At 47.3% G+C, this 20,947-nt stretch overlaps 2 protein-coding genes across 3 annotated transcripts in view; one reads left to right on the top strand and one right to left on the bottom strand.

Annotated features, from left to right (window-relative positions):
* PHF21A (PHD finger protein 21A) overlaps positions 1 to 20,947 on the bottom strand; it is a 508,751-nt gene that overhangs the window by 165,132 nt on the left and 322,672 nt on the right. The gene's annotated exons all lie outside the window — the stretch shown is intronic.
* CREB3L1 (cAMP responsive element binding protein 3 like 1) overlaps positions 12,290 to 20,947 on the top strand; it is a 45,464-nt gene continuing 36,806 nt past the window's right edge. For both annotated transcript variants that reach the window (XM_066321178.1, XM_066321177.1), the window contains exon 1: positions 12,290 to 12,559. In XM_066321178.1, coding sequence (XP_066177275.1) covers positions 12,452 to 12,559 — 108 coding nt within the window. In that variant the 5' untranslated portion in view covers positions 12,290 to 12,451. The remainder of the gene's footprint in view (positions 12,560 to 20,947) is intronic.

Raw genomic sequence — 20,947 nt, 5'->3', positions numbered from 1 at the left:
GTCCAAGGGGAGTTGTAGGAAGAACAAAGAGAAGAGGACTGTCTTTTCCCAGACAGCTGGAGCATGGACTACAGCAAACATTCAAAGATCATTTCCAATCTGATGGTGTTCACATCTGTCCTACACAATCAAACTCCCATGCAGAGCAAGAGTCACCCAAGTGACAGTTGCTGCCTTCTCAAATACATCAGGGCACCGTTTTCAGGCCTCCTCCCCAAATACTACTCTTGACCTTTTGGTGGTGAAGTTTATCACAAAGGGAGCTCATCCTGTCAGGACTGAGACATGGCCAGTGTGCGAAAAAGGCTGCAGAAAATAAGGTATGCAGAACAGTGTGGGATAGATACACACTCCTGAAGATGTGAAGGATGAAGGAGATGAGCACAATGGAAGAGCACCCACTGCCCAGGTGACAGGCAGCTATTAGAAGGCCAACTTTCACAGCCAGCCCAGATAAAGCTCCTTTTATCACTTGGAGCCAATTCACTGCAGCTCCCATCAGCCTTAAAACCATTTCAGATGGGTTTTAAAGCTATTTATAGTGTGGAGGGGAAAATCCTATTGTGTAGCAAACTCAAAAAGTAGTGTGTGCACCCTGGATGTGAGAAGTTAGAGCATATTTGAAGTTTCTTCCGTCAGCCTGTGAGTTGCTTCCTTTTTTTTTCCTTGCGAGGACAGACTGATGTACTATTCCCTCCAGCTTGTCATCCTCAAAGAAGATGCTCATCTCTCCTGAAGAGATTTCATGCACACTATGAAGGCTTTCAAAAATTTGGTGGGACTGTCAGTTGAACAGCAACATGGACAAATGACACCTGTCCTACGTGGGGTTCACTGTGAACACATCTCTACAGTTATGATTGCCTACCCCTATGCTAGGCTTGCTTGCCTCTAGGCCCTTCAGAGCCCTTCCGAGTTTCTTTTCTGTCTCTTCTATTTGTAAAAAGTTTAACATCTGTGAGCACTTACAGGAAAGTTCCAAGTTGCACGCCATATTTGAAAGTTGTTGGTTTGTTTGGTCTCTGGTTTAGGTAGCGGTTCCCAAGAATAAGTCCCTAGTTGTAGCTGTGAGGAAGAGGTTACTGTCTCTGTAGTGAAATGATGTTTGTTGACAGGAAGAACTGACCTTCCAGGAGAACATGTTACCAAGGAAAGAGAGGAAGCCAAGCATCTTCTCCTTGGAGTACATAGACTTCCCCTTCCCGAGCACACTTGTGACCCTCACAACTGTCTCCCCTACTGTTTGCTCTGTCTGCTTCTTTCTCTTTCTTCTTTTCCTCTCTCCCCAACCACACCCACTATTTAACCATTTAGATATAAAAATAAAAAATAAGAAAACCACCCAACCCACTAGACAGAGGGTTTGCTAAAGAAGGGTAATTTTAAAAGCAAGTCTTTGAGGTCAGTGTGTAATTGTACCATTGGGACTGTGTGATCTGTGACAAAAATAATCCACTGGGTATCTGGTCAAGAAAGAGAGGATGGCAGCCTGCAGTGAGGGAAGAGTGACTTACATGGGATTGACCAGGCAGCAAAAGACCAGGCAAAACTACTTGCTGGCACCAGAAATAATATTTGTGTAGAATACTGCGAAATATTCTGTCTGTGATGGGATCATTACAGCTGTTGTTCGAGTCACGGCCTCCCTTTGTGCCAGGAGGTACTGGGTACTTCCTGGAAATGTAATGGTCTTCCACAGAAATAAAGATATGATGTGAAATATATTTATATATTACCTTGCTCATGAGGAACATTTCTGGTTTGATGTGGAGTTTAGGGTGCTGAGGTTTTTTAATTGTTCTCCATTTTCAAACCCCTGTTTCAGGTACTTTATGAAAACCTGAATTCTGCAAAGCATTCATAGGACTGTAAGCCATGCCCTTGGAATAAAGAAGGATGTTTTCATCCCTATAAATATCAGTTACTTTCTTAGCAATTCCTTCTCAGTTATAGGTGACAGCAGTAAGTTATGTGGGCCATTCATATAATGTATTTTACCAGTATTTCCTTTAGTGTGTTTTAAAGGAAGAAGTGAGCCTGCTAAGTGTCCCAAATATATCTGCTGTCTGCTAGCCCTGAGAGTACAATACAGGGGGTAGGAGGACCACACCACAGTGCTTTGTTTTGTTTATCATTCTGGCAGAGACAGTGGCAGCCCCCATCACTTGGAAATAATGATCCTAATTCCCATGCTGGGGCAAAACACCAACTGCTTACAGAGAATCATGATTTTCCTGGCTTCAGAGGTGGCTTGGTGACGCCAAGCAGACTTGACAGCAGATCTCTGTAGTTCCTAAGACTGAGTTACTTTCATACTATCCCAGATAAAAGTGCCATAAAAATCAGTTTTATTGTGAAGTTAAATTTGAGAGAACGGAGTACTTTTGTGCTTTGATGCCAAGCTGGGAATATAGAGCTTTACCTGAATTGATGCCACTTGTATTTCCATTCCAAGGTGTCCAGCCCAAGATTTCACTGCAATTCAGTGTTTTCCTTCCTCAAACCACTGTCTGTGCATGAGAGGATTTATTTTTAATCGGAGGCAAGTGCTGGTTGCAGGGGTCTTTACTTTGTGACCTTCAATTCTGTTTCTAGGAGGAGACAGTGGGTTTCAGTACCTTCTTGCTGTGGCTTCCTCTGGGCCAGCCCTTCCCAGAACAGATGCCACTGATTCAGGAGGTCTTGCTGCCTCCCCTTTAAGTGCTGGTTACACAGCTCCACCAGGATCCATTGCCGTTGTAAACCACGTTCAAGGGATAAGCAGTTTAGGGTTTGGAGTCACTGTAGACCAGGCCTGGAGACCTCATGCAATTCTTTTTCATCCTACTTACACCCACAGTTCTCCTAGATTAGAGTTACTGCACAATCCAGACCTCTCTGACTTGAATTGGAGTTGGGAAAGACACACACAAAAAAGAAATGTGTGTTGTAAATTAGATTTCTCAGATTTCAGTGATTTGTCATGGTAATGTGGCTCAATCTATGCAGTCATAGAAACATTTCACAAGTTCAAATTCTTCTGATGCTATTAACTTCCCCAGTGTGGCAGGGTGTAGTGACTGTAGGAGGTAAGGTTAATTTCAAATCATCTGTAGTAGAAAAAAGACATGGCACCCCACATGGAGTAACATTAAACCTACAAAATGAGGATTAAGCTAGAAAGCATTCCTCAGCCCTAGAGATCTATTTGGGAAGACTGGATTCTTGGCTCAATTGTTTTGTGCCCCTGTACAAGTCCAACGGGATATATGCTGCGTCTTGGTGCAGCTCAGGTCAGTGGGACAGCACTCAAACACTTTGCCGTGTGCACTGTGCTTGCCCACAAGCCAAACCAAAAACTGTAATTCAGAACTCACTCAATGGGGGTGATCTAAATATAATAGGATTAAAACCAGTAAATGATGGTTTCCTAGGTTTGCCTGCCTATGTCAGAGCCAGTGGGGTGCATTTTCAGCCAGATCCCTGGAACTGTCAGAAGTCACCTAAAAGCAAGGAAGGCAAGAAGTTTCCATGTTTCCAGGACTTCAGGTGCTGAGGCTTTGAGAAAACTGCTAAATGTTCTGAGATACTTGGAGGAAGATCTGGCAACACTGTTAGCCCTGTTTGCCACACAAACCAGAATGTCTCATTTCTCTAGTACATCTTTTCCTAGAAAAACTAGCTGCTCGCGGTTTGGATGGGTGGTCTCTTCAATGGGTAAAAAACTGGCTGCATAGCCAGGCCCAGAGAGTTGTGGTGAATGCAGCTAAATCCATTTGGCAGCTGGTTGCTAGCGGTGCTTCCCAGGGCTCAGTCTTGGGGCTGGTCCTGTTTCACACCTTTATTGATGACTTGGACTTTGGCATTGATGGCACCCTCAGTAAATTTGCCAATGACACTAAGCTGTGTGGGAGTGTTGATCTGCTTGAGGGTAGTAAGGCTCTGCATAGGGATCTGGACAGGCTCAGTCAATGGACTGAGGACAGCTGCAGGAGGTTCAATGAGGCAGAGTGCTGAGTCCTGTCCCGGGGTCACAACAACCCCAAGCAGTACTACAGGCTTGGAGAAGAGTGGCTGGAAAGCTGCCCAGCAGAAAAGGACCTAGGAGTGTGGATCAGCACACACGATCCAGTGTGTGTCCAGGTGGCCAAGAAGGCCAATGGCATCCTGGCCTGTATCAGCAATAGTGTAGCCAGCAGGACCAGGGCAATGATCTCCCCTCTGTACTCAGTGCTGGTGAGGCCACACCTCAAGTGCTGCATCCAGTTTTGGGCCCTTCACTTAAAAAAGGACATTGAGGTGTGTCCAGGTGGACGGACTGATCTCTTCTACCATGCCTGCAGTGAAAGAACCAGAGGAAATGGCCTTAAGTTGAGACAATGGAAATTCAGATTAAGTATTAGAAAAAAAAACTTTTATTGTTAGAGTGGTCAGACATTGGAATAGTTTGTCCAGGGAGGTGGTGAAATTACCATCCCTGAAGGTGTTTAAGAGGCATCTGGATCTGTGCTATAGTTTAGTGGTTTAAGGGTTACTGTGGTACTGCTGGGTGGATGTTAGGACTTGGTGATCTTAAAGGTCTCTTCCAACTTTGATGATTGTATCAGTGGATATTAGAGATGCACAGGTGCAGAACCACAGGCAGGGAGTTCTTGAGCGCTTCAAAGAGCCTCTTTCTTAGTGATGCTGCCTTTGACCATGTTTCATGCTTCATGTTTTAGGCTGCTGCTATACTCAAGTTCTTGATGAATCAAAAGCTGTACAGGAAATGGCAGCACCAAAGGGACCTGCTCAGTATGCCACGGAGACACAGGTACTCTGGGACAGAGTACCCAGGGGCTCTACTGCCTGGCCTTGTCTTGCCTTGGCTAACCTATCTACCCCACAGTCAGCTGCAGAAACTACATCTCTCCCCATTTCTGTTTCCTTGCTGCACATCTCTCTAACAGTCATGAGGGATTCACTGAATGGGGCTTATGGAAGGCAGCTGATAATTTTTATTTCTTTATCTCAGATCTCAATCCATGAAGAGCATGCCACACTTGGCAGCAGCTGTATGAGACTTATTGATCCAGGTAGTTCCTCCCCTCCTTTCTGCAAGTTGAGGAAGTCACACTAGAGGCAACTTCTTTTTCTTTTACCAGGGCTTCCCCCAAAGAAGTTTTTGCTCAGCATAAGGGTAGTTGGCTGGCCCAGGTGAGCTCTCCTGAGCCTGGGGGAGCAGCAAGACCAGCTCCCAAGAACAACTATATGCCCAAGTGGTGTGGGCAGTGCCAGCCTCACCCAGCTTTCCTGCATCCAACCTCAGCCCCACGCATTACTTGGGCAGGGAGAGGAGGGCAGGGGAGTTCGCTGGTGAGAGTGACAGGTCTGTGTGTGCCTGACAGCATCTGTTGCCATGGTAATGCGTATTTGAGCCTGAGCCGAGTTGCATCTTCCCTGAAGTTGTGAATTGAGCTTAGCTTTATTTATTTAAAACTAACCGTAACAAGTGAAAGAAAAACAAGAGACACATTACAAATCCCCTTGCACAGGACGTAGCCAAATGAGTCAGAGGCACTGCAGGCTTTAATCAGCCCACCTGACGTCAAACCTCTCCATCAGAGGAAAGTGCCGCCTGGAAATGTCAACATGCCCAAATGGAAAGGCCAGAAGGTAAATCTTTTCCTGTGCTCACTCACTGAGTAGGAAAGAACAATTAAAATTCAGCCAGTTCCCTAGGCACATCTTAATAGCACTCTGATTGAACGTTTTTGTCCTCCCGGTCCTCTCCCATCCCTGCTGTTTGCTGCCTGGGGACAAGGCCTATTGTTTTGAAGTATCTTTCTAACGTAGCATCAAACCCCAGATCCTGCAAGAACAAGGTGTTACCACCAGCAACAGAAAAGGGCTCTGTAGGAAAATTTTGTCACTGAAGTGACCTCTCCCACAAACACTGAGTTTACCATGCCATGATAGTGGTTCTCAGTTTCACACATGTGAATGCCCAGGGGTAAAAAGAGCAACTTAGCCTGGACCTATGCCACTTGTCAATACAAAGTTGGAATGAGAGAAAAAAAGCTGCAGGAATACGACCATTTTTTTGCCAGAGGTGCCAGCCACCTGAATGTTGGTCAACACCAACCTTGACAGATGCACCACAGCAATAGGAAATGGCCATGGGCAGATGCATGACCTGCTGGGAAGAGAAACCCTCTTGCATCCTTTGTAAAAAACTCAAACTTTGGGCCCCTGTAATACATACAAGGTGAGAAGGAGTCCCCAGCTTTGAATACAAGAAGCCTGTTCTTGAGTGTGTATCTTAAGCTAGGTGTACGAAAGGGAGGGGTCAGCCAAGGACACCTACAGCTCTATGTGCCCCTTTGACAAACATCAAGCTAGGAAGCCTAGGAAAACCATCCATTCCCAGCCCACTGGTGTTTGCCAGGGGTGACAAAGGGACACATACAGACATCGGGGATAACAAGCACCCAGAGGAGGAAGGAAGGAAGAATGTAAATGCAAACCACACCACTTAAAAGCAGGGCAGCATTCCAGTTCCTCCAAAGTGCTCCCCACACCCAGCACTGTACAGCAGCCAACCTGGTGGGCTTCTGATCTTCCCAAATCACTTAACACTTCTCCCCTTTTTATTTTTGTCCTAAATGTGTTTTGCTTTGGCGGCTGATCCTGGCTATGTGCCTGAGACATTACACTGGGGTTGCTTTTCTCTAGATGTCTGTAATGAAGGTTTCTTCCACCGTGTTCTCTTCCCCCTGTAGTGAAAGTCTGTAATTACCACTGAGGGGTGAGGCAGACAGCACTGAAACAATGTCATTTGAACGGGGGTGAGACATGCCTGAATTGCTGGGTTGTGCTTTTCTCCTCACAGGATTTCTTGTGGATCTGGATCTTGCTTTTAACCCTTGGCAGTGCAGGGAATATCGTCCTCCCACTCCCCTGACCAGCCTGTGTGTGCTGTATCTGCTTGGTTCTGACCAGGACAGATTCTGTTGGATGTAGCCAAGATGCAAGTGTCCAAATTCTCCACCATGCTTGAGGGGTCAAGTGGCATAAATCTGCACGGATTGCCCTCTAGTCATTCTTGGGAATAACTGAGAGTTTGGAGTTGGCTCTATATGGCACATACAGTGTGTCAAAGCAGAGTTGTTGCCATCCCTTGCCCTGACTCATTCAGTCCTGTTCCAGCAGCTCTTCAGCCGCCTCCTGTACCAAAGCCATTTGCTTCCCACTCATTGATTCAAGGTATCTTGTGGTAAAATTCAGTCAGAGCATGCAGCTCTTCATCCTTCCTAGGGAAAGGTTTGAGTTGTAGGAGATGGTTATGAGAAATGAGGGGATACATCTGCCTAAGAATCACTCTTCAGGTTGTCTCTAGCCCTGTGAAGTCTGCCTGGGTCCCTTTTGCAAACAGGTCTTGCAACCATGAAGGCTAAATCCTAGTAAACAAAAAGTGGTGCATAGGAAGCAGAGGTGGCTACTCTCTTCTGCTGTCCTGCAGCTTTCCATTCACATAGTGTCTTCAAATGCTAACAAACTGCTGGAAGGAGATGCCCTCATACTGAGTTACTTTGCACCCAGTCAGTGTAAAAGTTGTCTGATTCCCCAGGGAGACTGCCAGCCTATGCTCTTTCTGAGGTATAGAGCAGGGAGACTGTGTGTGACAATGCAAAGGAACAATATTAGCTTGCCACGAAGAAATTAAGGAATTACAAAGATATTTTTCCTCCTGTATCAGTTACTTCCAAAGTGGTGAGTTTTCAGTTCTCGTATTTTGTTACAATACCCATTTACTATTTGGGGGCTTTGCTTTCTAACATACTGGCAGAAAGACATACAGCCACAGGCAGCTCAGCCACATTTTCAGGAGGTTAAAGGGGTTCTGTGAGGGGATGTTCCTAGGGTCTGGTGTCTTGTATTCAAGGCTTTCCTTTTCCTAGGTCTTTCCTTGTCCGTCACTCGCTCTTTGTTTGCAAGGCTGATTTAAATCTATCCAAAGGCCCCAAGTTTACCCCAGAAAGAATAATAATTGCAGTGCTGAGCTCTGTGGCTTCCCTTTCATTCCCCACATAGCATTAGGGTGCTCACTGAAACCACAGCATTCATGGATCCTTGCCATATGCAAACGTGCAATTAATATGCTCTTCACTTTCCCCTCTACTTCCTAAGACAAGATGGGGGTAAAAAAAGCACAAGTTGGGGTGCACATTTCCTTATGACACACACACGTGTGTCTGCACTTCTCTGCAGTGCCCCAGCATGGCTCACACCTACCTGAATTTGGTGGTCATTGGTGAAGTGCATCTGCTCACATGCAGACATTTAATTTGATGTTCTGTGTAGCTGCACACAAAGCAACATGCAGAACACAATTCATTCTCTCTTTCAGTTGTGGCAGCAGATGTATGAAACACTGGTTTCACAGGTGTTACCCCTTCTCTGTTTTTAGCAGGGAGCTGCAATGGGTGTGATCTCTGTGCCGGCTCCCTCCCTGTCCCACTGCTGCTTGCTAGTGGTGGGAACAGGTGTGCTGGGTACCTGGCTGGGAGTGGTCACAGCAGGAGGAAGGAAATGAAAAGCAGCTGAAGCTGACTGGAGAGAGAAGTGTGTGGGCAAGAGAGAGAGTTTAAACCAGCTGCTGGAAAGAAATTGAAAGGGAGAGAGATTTCCTGGATGAGGCAGGGCTGTGGATCAGAGGGCAAAGAAAGACTTAAGTGATTGCAAGTCCTTCCTCGAAAGTTACCTTTTTCTAGAGAATGTTTTGCTGTATCACTATCTTGATTTTTTTCCTGGGTTTTTAATTGTCCCATAAAAACCTAAATGAAGAAATCACAGCCAAAGGGTTGGATATGTAACTACTTGTGCCATCACACATGACCTGACTCCTAAGAGCCTGACTGGAGACTGTAGTACCTCTTCTTTGAGCTGAAAGTCCTTTTTCCATCCTCACCTTGTTCTCAAGTGGGCCTTCAGGAGCAGAAGGGACCTACAATGCAGCAGTTGCTCCCTCTGTCCATGCTGCACAAAACAGTGAGCAAAACTGCACTAAAGCAATATATGGAGAAGTAATCAATCCAGAGAAAAGACAAAGCAAAATGAAGGCTAGACTGTTGGAAAAAAGCTACTGAAGGGCCAAAATATGGAGCCTGCATGACTCCAGAAAACCTTTATGTCTAGGAAGACAGCTTGTGGCAGAAACTGTCTATTCCATCCATATGAACACCAACGCTGGAAAAATAAACAGGACAAATGGTATCTTGCACAGACTTGAAGTAAAAGCTTGTCTTTAGTGGCAGTCCTAAAGAGCCAGCCTGACCCCCAAAGCAAAGCAGTTCTAACAGCATGAATCATTCCCATACCAGCTGTCCAGGCTGCAAACATTACACAGATGACCCCTCCTGTAACAACAGAGCCTGCATGCAGCAGACCAAAAATCACCAACTTTTCACCCTGCATTCCTCAAGAAACACTCATCCTCGAAGAGTCTGTGAAACCTCCTGGCACAGTCCTGGGTGGGAGAACCAAAAGCTTTGGCTTGGCTTGTAGCAGAATGGCCTGGATTGCTGCCCACATGTTCAAGCCCAGGGCCTGCTTACCTTGTGTGTCTTGCTCACAACAATGCAGGGTGAAGGCAAAGCAAATGTAAAATGGTATGACGAGAGACTTGCAGTTCTCACTCCATGGACATAAAGGCAAGCAGTGGGAGCAGGACCAGGCAGGATGGAGCACAGGAGAGCAGGATCCCTTTCTTATGAGAAATGGACTGATGATTCACTTCTCAGCAGTGATAAAATTAGCTTGGTTGGTCACACATGTATTTGCAGTACAAAATATTGTGAGGCCAGGAAGACTTACCTGTTGTCAGTTTGACTTGTTCAGCCTGAACATACTTGATAGCTATTTCAATCTCCTGCTGTAGTCAGATTGCAAATAAATTTAAGTATAAAATTAGAAAAAAATGGGCTGAGAAGGCATTTGAATGATCGTGTAATTCAGCCCCTGCCCCAGGGTTGCTTCCTCCTCTGCTGTATCTATGTCCCTAGAGATGGCTGCAGAACTTGATTTTAAAGATGCTCTAGTAAGGGTGACACACCATTCAAGTGTTGCAAGCACTGCAGTTGCCACGCCTCTGCTTCAGCAGTGCCCCTCAGCCTGTCCCTTTCCCCTTTGCTGCAGGCACCTATAGCCAGCTACAGCAGCACATCTAAATTTTTCTGCAATCACCTCCCTTCACCCATCAACAATTTACCTGTCGCCAGGTCTCTTGTGGAGCACAAAACTGCTTGCCTGCAGAAATAACTCTCCTTTTTAGCTCCAGAGGGTCAGCAGCAACACTCTCTGATCACTTAGATAATATTTCCATTGCCTTTAGTGAACTGCACTCATGTCTGACATAAGCAAAGCGTCCATCTCAAAGCTCTATGCAAATGCTAGGGATGGGAGTTCCCATCAGAGCTCTCCAACATGGGACAGAACAGCTTTCCTGTTCAACACCAAAACGGGATATTTGTTATGATTCTTCCTTGCCTGCAAAGGTGCAGCAGTGATAGGCAGAGAAGCTGCATCTGGGCAGCTACTCAGTACTAAAAGCACTCAGTATAGAAGCAGGGTTTCAGAGCAGGCAATTCCATTTTTTTTTCTGAGATATTTTAATCTCCAGAATGGATTTCACAGCTCCTATCTGACTGTGCCAAAGCATTTTCCCTTCAGAGCACAGACAAACAAGTGAGGTTTACTTTGCTTGACCTTTTCTGATGACACTGCCACCCATGCTGTGCAAACCGTAGCTGACACCATCTGAGCTTCCTCAGCCTGAAGATAAATACAGTGTGTGTCCTGAGAAGAGACTTCCTTGTGTTAGCTTGGGCAAGGCACTGAACCAGAAACTCTTGGTTTCACCAGTGAGTCTTCATAGCTAGGGAAGCGATATCTGTTGTTTGGTTAGTGGCAGGAGGGGAAGCTGCCCCTGCTGTGGCTCTGTCCGTGCTCTGTGACCCTGGCTGTCACTCCATTGCCATGGCAGGATTCGGTCTGTCTACTCCTTGCAGCTGAGAACCCTGCTGACTGGGATGTTAAAGGCGTCTTCCCCCTTGGAGACAGGTTTACTTCCTGCTGAAGATCTGGACATATTTCTTCTTCCCATCTTACAGTGGCAAAGGTTTTTGTGTTTCCCCCTTTAAACCCACTGGCATCCACGTTAACAAAGAAGTTTCTTTACCATTCAGGAAGTAGGAACAGCATTATTTTCTCGCACAACTCCATCCTGGCTGAATTTATGTCTCTGACCTTTTACCCAAAGGCTCTTTACACTTGACTGAAACATAAGGTAAAAGTAAATGTAACTGAAAGAGCTCATTGTGTGTGTAAGTATAAAGGCTTTTGTGTGCAGGATGTGGCTGCTTGTGCAACCAGTAGCCAAGGAGCACCTTGGGTTGTGCTTTTAGTTCTGACAGCCATGGAGAATGTGGAGCAAGAGCCTGGATGGATGTAAACACCAGTTAAAGCACAGGCTCCAGCCAGCTTCAAATCAGCATTTCTTTGCCAGGACCCTCACCACTGGTAACGTCTGGCCAGGTTTCCACCAGGAGAGATGCACTGCTGCCTTTGGGGTTTTTTCTCCAGATGCCTGTGACCAAGAAAGACCCTCCTTGGAGCTGGGACTCCAGTCTGTTCTCTGTGGAGCCATGAAAACAGGGATAGATTAATAAAACATCAGGGCTTCTTCAACGGGATTATTATAAGTGGTTTTCTTAAGTGTTGGTAATGATCAGAAGGACAGGGATCCATAATCCTATTTATCTGAAACCATATAATCTTCCTGAAGCTCTTTAATAGTGCCCAGCTCTTTAATTACAGAGCAGCCACATGTGCCGCTGCAGCTAGGCCGACCTGCAAGTCCGCTGCGGGGAGCGGGGACAAGGAGACCTCCCTGCCGGCTGCCCTTCAGGCTCCTACCCCGCGGAGTGCCCATCTATCCCGGCGCTGCTCCCCGAAGGATGCAGAGGAGCCACCAAAGCCGGCCGGCCGGCCGCTGCTGAAAGGAGGGTTTGTTCAGTTCGTCAAAGTGACGCGGCTCCGCCGGGGACCAGCAGCGCCCTCAGGTCCCTGCGCAGCGCCGGGAAGAGCACGGGAGCGCCGGCCAGCCCCCGGCCTCGCCCCGCCTGGCGGTGCGGGGGCTGCCCGGGAGGCGGGGGCGCTGCCTCGAGGGGGTGTCTGCGCGGGAAGTCCCGCCCCGGCGGCTCCGGGAGAGCGGCGGGGGCGTGCCGGGGCCGCCCGCCGGCCCCTCGGCAGCGGGGCACTGACAGCCGCGCTGAGCGGCACCGGCGCTCCGCTCCGCTCCCGTGCCCGCCCGGCGGTCGCTGCCGCCCCGCCGTCCATGGGCCGCCGCCGGGGGGCGGGCGGGAGCGTGCGGCCGCAGTGAGCCCGGCCGGCCGAGCGCGGGGGGCGGCCGAGCCCCGGTGCCGCGGGCACCATGGACAGTATCCTGGAGCCCTTCCCCGCCGAGCGGCTCTTCCCCGCCGCCGGCACCGGCTTCCTCGACTTCGGCGACTTCAGCGAAGCGGACTTCCTCAGCAATGTGGTAAGGGACCGCCGGCAGCACCCCCGCTTCGGCGGGCCGGCCCGGCAGCCGAGACGGGACACGGCGGCGGGCTCGGTCCCCGCCCTGCCCCGCCTGCTCCGGGGTGCCCCGGAGATGCAGGTAGCCAGGTGCCCGCCGTCGCACACGGCCAGCTTCCCACTGGACTGTCCCGGCCGCTGTTAGCCCGAGGAGACCCTGCAGAGGAATCTCAGGGCTGTTCTACGCTATGGTTTTATGAGCCTGATGGCTGGGGAGAAGTGTGTGGTGCCAGGCGGGGACTGTACGACCTGCCGCGTGTGAGCTCGGGCAGTACCGGAGGCACGGCCGGTTGCCGTCGGGAGAGCTTTGGGCTCAGAGCCTCCTCTCTTTTTTGCCTGTAACTTCCTCAGAGTGGCATTTGGGAGATGAAGCATCTATCACTTGGCGCTTTGGCTGGGCTGATTTACTTTGGAGAGAAGAGTGAAGGGGAAGAGTGACTTGGGAGGAAAATGTGTTGCCAGTCTCAGGGAACCAAAGGGGCATTGTTCACCTCTAGGGAAACTGCCCGGCCTCTCCTAGGAGTCAGGCGAGTTCTCAGTCCAGCAGCTCTCCCTGAGAACACGCACAGCTTTCCATGGGATCCTGCAGCCCCCTCTGCCAGCAGGATCCAACCCTGAGGCAGAAGTAGAAAGGGCCCCACCCCAGAGGTGGTTTGGAGCGAGGCTCTGAGCGGCTGCAGCCGTGGGACAGTGTGCCTGCCCCCGACAGAGATCGGAGCAATAGCTTGTTACTCCCCCTTCCGCAGTACTGGCACCTCCCGTATTCCCGGCGTAGCACTGTGAGTGCCCTGGAGGACTACCCTTGCAGTGGAAGCAGGGAACAAGGAGAGGGTGAATCCGCTGATGAACTCACTTCTGCTTTGCTACACAAAAGATATCTAAAGCCTTTTATGTTGCCTCCTTTGTGAGGAAGACGGTAGAGATGCAGAATTTACATAAATATTAAATGCACGGCACCAAGCAGAGGCACACAGGGTCTGGGAAAGAGATTATGGAGGCAGCCCCATCCGTCAGAGACCTTGCCAGCTCCTAATTTCTGAGATAGCACTGTGCCTCAAGGACTGATTCCACTGGGCTCTACCAGAGGCAACGTAGTCCCCAGTGTTCAGGCAGACCTTCCAATGGCACATCACCCGAAGACTGAGCACTTGCCTTGCCTGCTCATATCTGAGAGACCTGTTGCTAGGAGTTTTATGCTTTCCCTAATTCTGTACACATAGAGGCTGGATAAAGCTATGCTGATAGGAAGTGCTTTATGCCAAGACCATTTATTCCTTCACCAAAATGAAAATAGTATGTATTGGCACCAGCCCTTTTACTAAGTGCAACATGAGCTGTGGTCAGAATTCAGGGAACCCCTAACCTATATAATATAGGTGATACCTTTTTATAATTAAATACAACTTCTGCCTGCAAGCAGACCCTGTGAAAAAGAAGGTTTTGTGTAAGAGTGCCATCTGGTGCCACCTGCCAGGACAGTGTGTTTAAAGTGTGTGGTTGCTGTGGGCAGGCTAGCTCTGTCCTGCCTCATTTAAATGGGTTTTCTGCTTGGAGAGCTGCTTCTGGAAGCAACTGGCACTTGTCTTTTCATTTAACTCTGTTGCAGTGATTCAGGTATCGTTGTGCTCAGCTGACAGCAGAAAAGTGCTTTTTAAAAGGGGTTTTTTTTTTTTCATTTGTATTTTTTCCCAACTGCCAGCGCCACAAACTTCTGCTGGAGAGAGAGTCAAGCTGAAACCTTCTCTTCCTGCAGATGATACATATAAGAGATTCTGTAGCCAATTCTCTCCTACCAAATCTGTTGGTGATACAAGAGCCAGAACATAATACATCACCCTCTTTGTTTTCACTCTGCATGACAATGGGGAGGATGGAAGAAATACATTTGGATTTTCTTACTAAATCCAGTAAATCTCCTGGGATCTTGCAATGTGTGGAGAAGTTCTTTTGACACAGAACTGTGCAAAGCATCACCGTGCACAATAGCTCACAAAGTTGCCAGTGCCTTTACTTCAAAGATGGGCAAACTTTTCCAGATATTGTTTAGTGGAATTTCAGCCATAAAATGTCAGTATGAAATTTCATGAGTATGATTTCCTCTTTTCAGAATGGAAGCAGAAAGAAAAGATGGATGAACCTTACCGCAGAGTCTGTGCTCCTTTGGGGCAAGAATTGCAAGAATTTTCCTCAACCTTGGCAGTCCTAATGAGTCATCTTGGTCTTTAAAAAATGGTTCTCTGTATTGTTCATCTGAAGCTGTAACAAAGGATTAATTAAGGCACATCTGTAGATGCATCTTCAGAAAGGTCCGTGGGCTTGCAACAGAAAAAACAATTTGAATGTGTGGGGGCTGCCTTTCAGAGACATCTGCCCAGGTTGTAGGAATAGGTTGACAGAAACCTCATGAAACCCCAGCTTCTGCCTCTGGGATGGATGGATGGATGGATGGATGGATGGATGGATGGATGGATGGACGGACGGACAGACGGACAGACTGACTGACCCACCAGGGGTCATAGAGCACTGGTGTGCCCCAGTAGCAAATGCAGCTAGGAGCAGGAGTGACACGGTAGATAGACATAGGGAAGTGATTATCTTCTTTTTCTTAAGAATCATAAAACTGTGTCTCAAATACAATATCCAGTTTTGGGCTGCCTGATAGCAGAAAGACAGGGATAAATCTGAGTGCATCAAGGGGATTGTCACCAAGGTAACTGGGAGGTGGAGAATTTCTCCTGTGAGGAGTAGCTGAGGGAGTTGGACTTCCTCAGCTGGAGAAGAGGCAGCTCCAGGAGGATCTAGCAGAAGCCTACCTGCACAGCTGAGGAAGTTACTCAGAAGATGGAGCCAGGCACTTTCATAATTGCATGGCAGGAGGATGAGTAGTCATAAATTGGAATGGGGAAGGTTTAGATTGGGTTTAAGGAACTGATTCTGATTTATCACTGTGAGGATTTTGTTCTGGTTTTTTTCTTTTTAATCTTATGGAGAATGGTGTCTGCTTGTTAACTGGAGGGAAAATCTCCAAAGGACACAAAATACCTTTCTTCACTTAGCTTCTGCTAGCCAGTCTTGCACAGGGTGGCTGCTGACAGCACTGTCAGTCTCGTTTTGCTCAAGAGGCCACATACTGCTCTTGAACCTAGGCAAGTTTGTTCATCTTTTTCTCCCAGAAGGATCTACCATATATGAAGCTAATCCTTCATGCAGTGTCTGTTTATCAATGTCACCCATTTGTGTCCTGCCCAGTCCAGCATTTATGGTCATTTCTGTGAGCAACCATATATTTGCTTACAGTCTATTACAACTGCACTCAGAGAGCACTTACTTTCTCATTCAGCTCTTATCAGTACTGTGAAACTTTTCAAAAGACTTATCTCTTGAGTCAGATTCACCACTGTGCTTCACTAGGTTTGTGACACTGGTGTCAGAAGGAAGCCAGAATAAACCAACCAAACAGGAGTCATGTGTTTCTTTTTAACCCAGTACCCCAGTGGGTTTGTTTCTTCCCTCTGTTTCTGTGTTTTATAGTGCAAAAAACACCTTCAAAGATGACTCTGGATATTTATGTAAACATAGCTTTATTTTACCTCTATGCTATTCAAAGCATATACTTTACCTCCTTCAAGAGACATCAAGGCAAGAAAATAGCCTGCATGCTAACTAAGGTCTCCACTGTTAGAAGCTGCAGAGTGGCTGTTCAGGCTGTCTCAGGAGTGCTAACCTAGCTCCTCTGGGGAATGCACACTAACACACTCTTTCACTGTGTGATCCTTTATGCCCAGGCAATGTGACCCACTGGCATTTTCTGGAGCCTACAAAGGGACAGTAGAATGGGAGAAGAACTGCCTGTCTCAGTGGGTTTGCTCCTTGAGTGCAAACTAGGTGTTGGACTTACTGTGTGCTCTTTAATATTGTCCTGGCCTGCAAGAGGAGGAGCATCCAGGACTGTATATTGTGAGCAGGCTGAGAGTGATGCTGGTGCAACTCATAGGGGAAGCTTCCCCTGAAGATGAAGAGAGGCTATTCACCATGGATGACTGTTACTCTCACAGGACCACACTTACTCCTGTTATGCCTACTACAAGGACATAAATAGCACTTAAGTGGTGCTTAGGTGTTGGATTGACCTTTGTTCTGAGCAAGTTTCATGCTCTATAAACTCCCTCTCACCATCTCAGTGCACAGTGGGGATGGAGAGCTCAGGCAGATTTGGTCACCCACTTGTATCCCTTGCAGTTGCTAGACAGGGGAGCTCTGCTGTAACGGGAGGCTGGGTCTCCAGGACTGATGGTAATCTCTTGTGGGGACACACGCAGCAAGCATTTTGGCTCTCTATTCCTGTGCCTGGTAAAATTTGGTCAGTAACACATTTATGGTTAGTCTGCCAAGTACTAGATATGGAAATGCTATTTTCTTTAAATTTTTCTTGGAACTTGCCAGCCAGATTCCTCTAGGATCTAGAGCACAGATACAGAGACCTGATGGGGCCATCAGACCTGGCCTGATGGAAATTAATCCAAAGGTAATAGTTCCCATGTCTTTCTATTTCCTTAGTCTCTTTGGATCCATCTCATGGTTTCTATACTTCGTGGCCCTGCTGCTTCTTACTATCTCATGGTGGGACTTAGACTTGCAGAAGTGCTAGCAGCAGGATGAAACCAGAGCTGAACATGGGTCCATGGATTTCTGAGTCTGGGTCTCTGAGCATCATCGCTGTAGAGTCACCACCAGGAAAAATGTTTTCCTATTGGTGAAGAAAGAGGGGAAGAGACTTGAGCTTCATTTGCAAGACTCTAGGTCAATACTTAGTCCAGAGACTGTGTATCATTTGTGTGTCTTATCTGCCAGGAAATTGATAAACATTTGGAATACTCTTCCTAAATAAACACGTTCATCTGTTGAACAATTGCCTGCATGTGCTGGGAATCCATTGTCCTAAATTATCATGTCAGCCAAAGTGGGAGAACCCATTAACTGTGCTCTTGGGCCAGAACTAGGAGCAGGAGTGCAGGAGGGCATATGTCCAAAACAGGGTTAAACAGTGGAGACAGAGCCATCATCTTGGTGGGGAGAAGCAGGAAGGTCTTTGGTGAAGTGCTTGCAGAGTAAACAAAGGGAGGGCTTGGCAGGAGGTGGAAGTACATCTGTGCACAGATTCCACTCCCACTGAGGGACAGTGTCATCAGCACCAGCTGGGAGATGCTGGAGTTGTGTACTGCTCAGTCCATGTCTGCTAAGTGATCCTCATCCCCTATGGCATAAGGCAGCTGTTCCATGCCACCACCACCACTTTGAGAGAGGGACAAACCAGAGGTCTCATTTTTATAGGTCAGACTGTAGAAAACCTCAAAGACTGACCCACTGCACCTCCTCTTGGTACCGGTCAATACAAGTGGACAAGTTGTACTGTATGGTGGCTTCTGAATTTAATGGAATATGTTGTGTTCATTCATGCAAAATGTCTTCTGCTGCTCAGGAGCTCATCTGGTACTGCACTAGTCCCATCCTGTGCTGCTCTGGTCTCATCCATGACTGGTGCTGCACTGTTGTTGCTGAAGCCTGGAATGGAGATGTCTCTGGTAGAGCAGGGATTAGGAAAGAAGAGAATTTTCTGAAGCAGCCCTTCAAAGGGGAAGTTAAACTAGGGATTTTATAGCCACAGTTGTAGCTGCACTATTTAAAATATGGCCAGGCTGACACCTCTGTGACTTACTTCTGTGTTTCCTCTGAGAAAAGTTAGTCCTCTGCTTGCTCCCTTTTTTCGTCAGCATTTTTCCATATGTTTTAAGGTAGTATTTAATTAGCATTTAGTAATTACTTATTTACTATTTAAAGGAAGCAAATGAAAATGCTTAACTCTCTCAAGTTATCTTTGGGACGGCTACATGGTAGATCCTCTGCAAATAACCACAGGCAGGATTGTTCTTGATACAGCAATTTGATTCTCAAGACTCACTTGTTCCAGTGCATTTCAAGGAAGGGATGACTCAACCCACTAAAGCTTATGCATTCTTGTCCTGTTGTGGACAGTCCACTGTAAGAAACCGGATGGTTCACAAAAGTCAATTGGTGACTCTCCTTGTTGCGGAGTTACAGGAAAACAGGAGGGGCACCAGCAATGAAGCAAACAATTATAGCTCTCCTAAGAAATGCCCAAAACCTGTCTCTTGGCCTAATTTGGCACAGAGATTTCCCACCAAAATTCCAGATCTGTACGGCAAGGTACAATGCAGTCACCTATGCTTAACAGGCAACCTTATGGCCACCATTGCTCTTCTTCAAGAGACTTGTCTGCTGGAGGAGCCAAGGGTGTTAGGTCCTCAATTCCAAGCCAGTCTTAGTCCTGGGATTACCACATCCTACCAGTCCCAGTCTCCTGCCAGGGACTGTATTTACACATCTGAACTGCTGGGACTTCATGTCTCCACGTGGCAGATGGGAAGTGAGAATAAAGGTGGAACCGAAGCCATCTTTCTCAGCTGACCCCCATGCTGGCACCATCTATTTCCTGCTGCTGCAGCAGGTGACTTCTGTGTGAGCAACCTAGTGTAGTTTGGTATCCTCTGACTGAAATCATTGATCCAGTTTTCAGCCTGGCACTAGGAGACAGAGTGGGTGCTTGCATGAAACTCTTCTCTTACTTTTTCCTGTCTGGAGCTCAACTTGTGTTGTAAGTTGCTAGGTGTTTCCTTGCGTTGGTGTCTGCATGTTTTGCAACGTTCCTCAGAGCAGAATAGCTGAAAGGTTGTGAAGAGCCAAGGCCAGAGTGGCAAGGGACTGCAAGTAGCATGCTGAAAGGCACGCTGTGTCTTTCAACCCAGTTGTTCCCCATGTCTGCCATGCAGTATTTACATCTATCTGACTTATTTCCAGCTGCTCAAGAAAACAAATTTTACTTCTGCTTTCCTGTATAGTTACATCATTCAAAGTTTTCCTTTCCTGTAGTTTCCTGAACTAACCCAAACACTCCAGCCTTATCCTCTCACCCACCCCTTTCTGTGACTTCTTTATCCACCTTCTTTTCTCTTTCTTTGTATCTCTCCTTTGACTCCTATTTTCTTAAACCTGTCCATGGCTATCTGCCTTTGAAATCATTTGGCACTGCTCTGGTCTGGTCTGTGTCCAAGTGATAGATGCTTGACACTTCTCTTGACACACTGATTAGCCAGAGCAAGGTCTCATGAAGGTTAGAAGCACACATATCCATATACTCGTTTACTCCTTTCTTTCTTGTCCTATTTTGTCTTCTCACTTTCTAAGACTGGAGAAATTCCCCATACAGCACTGTGCAAGGCTATTCTCCCTGAAACTACTACGTAATCTAAACCAGTACTGGAGTAATTAGTACCATCTTTAAAGCTCAAAGGTGATGCCTTGTGTGAGGTCATTTATTACGATCACTGTCCAGGCTGTTCCAGAAGAAACTCACCCCTGACTACCTCAGTGAAGTTGCTTTTGGCTTCTTTACACTGTGACTTTGTCTTGATTAGGAAAAATGTTCATTTAGGTCAGTCTGGCTGACCCGATTAGCAAAGCCTGCTCAAAACGCAGTTAGCATTTTTCCTAGAATAGATGCAAAACATAATGCTTTCAACTGAGCAATCTGTGCCAGGAGTTCCTCTGCAACAGGAATGTCAGGGCTCCCTTGAGAGGAACCTGGCAGCTAAGGCTGGAGGAGTACTACAACTTGGGCCTGACACCAACTGTGTTACACAAGAGGGAACTGGATGCTACATTGGTTGTGGACATTCCTGTTGGATTGTCAGCATTCCTCCTGCAGGTGAGCGTTCTTAGATCAATGCCCAAACAACATCTCCTATGCTGGCTCCTCACCACAGTGTCATGAGGTCACTGGCTCCTCCTCTCAATGGTATAGAACATCCAGGGGGAGCATTGCAGCTCAAGAATAACCCATTTCTGCTGTTTGAGGCACAGGGGGTCTAGCATGAGAACCTGCTCTTGCTCTGCAATATTTGCAGTCCTCTCCCTACTTGGAGGAGAGAGTTCCCCTCCAGAAGGGTAAAAAGGTAGAGGGAGACAAGAATGAAGAAAAGGACCCAGTTCCAGAGCCTCAAGAGTTAATTGTTGCACGTCAGGCACTGTGATGTTAAATGAATCTGCTAAATTCATGACAGTTGAAGGAAGGAGCTGGACAGGTGCTTTTGGCTAAGCTCACTGCTGTCCTGGGGGAAGGGACTGCAAGCCAGGCAGCTCAGGGAGGAGGAAACCAGCTCTGACATTTGTAAAGACTGTTGATGGAAGGTTTCTTTCAAAGACTTTTCAGTCTCTCAATCTGAGAGCTCTTTGCCCAGGGAGTGCTGGAAATGTGGCTCTTCTTTCCAGGCAA

The sequence above is a fragment of the Sylvia atricapilla genome, chromosome 6 (assembly GCF_009819655.1).
Source record: "Sylvia atricapilla isolate bSylAtr1 chromosome 6, bSylAtr1.pri, whole genome shotgun sequence".
In the NCBI taxonomy this organism is placed as follows: domain Eukaryota; kingdom Metazoa; phylum Chordata; class Aves; order Passeriformes; family Sylviidae; genus Sylvia; species Sylvia atricapilla.
The sequence above is the reverse complement of the archived record's forward strand: the minus strand, read 5'-3'. Positions and strand labels throughout refer to the sequence as shown.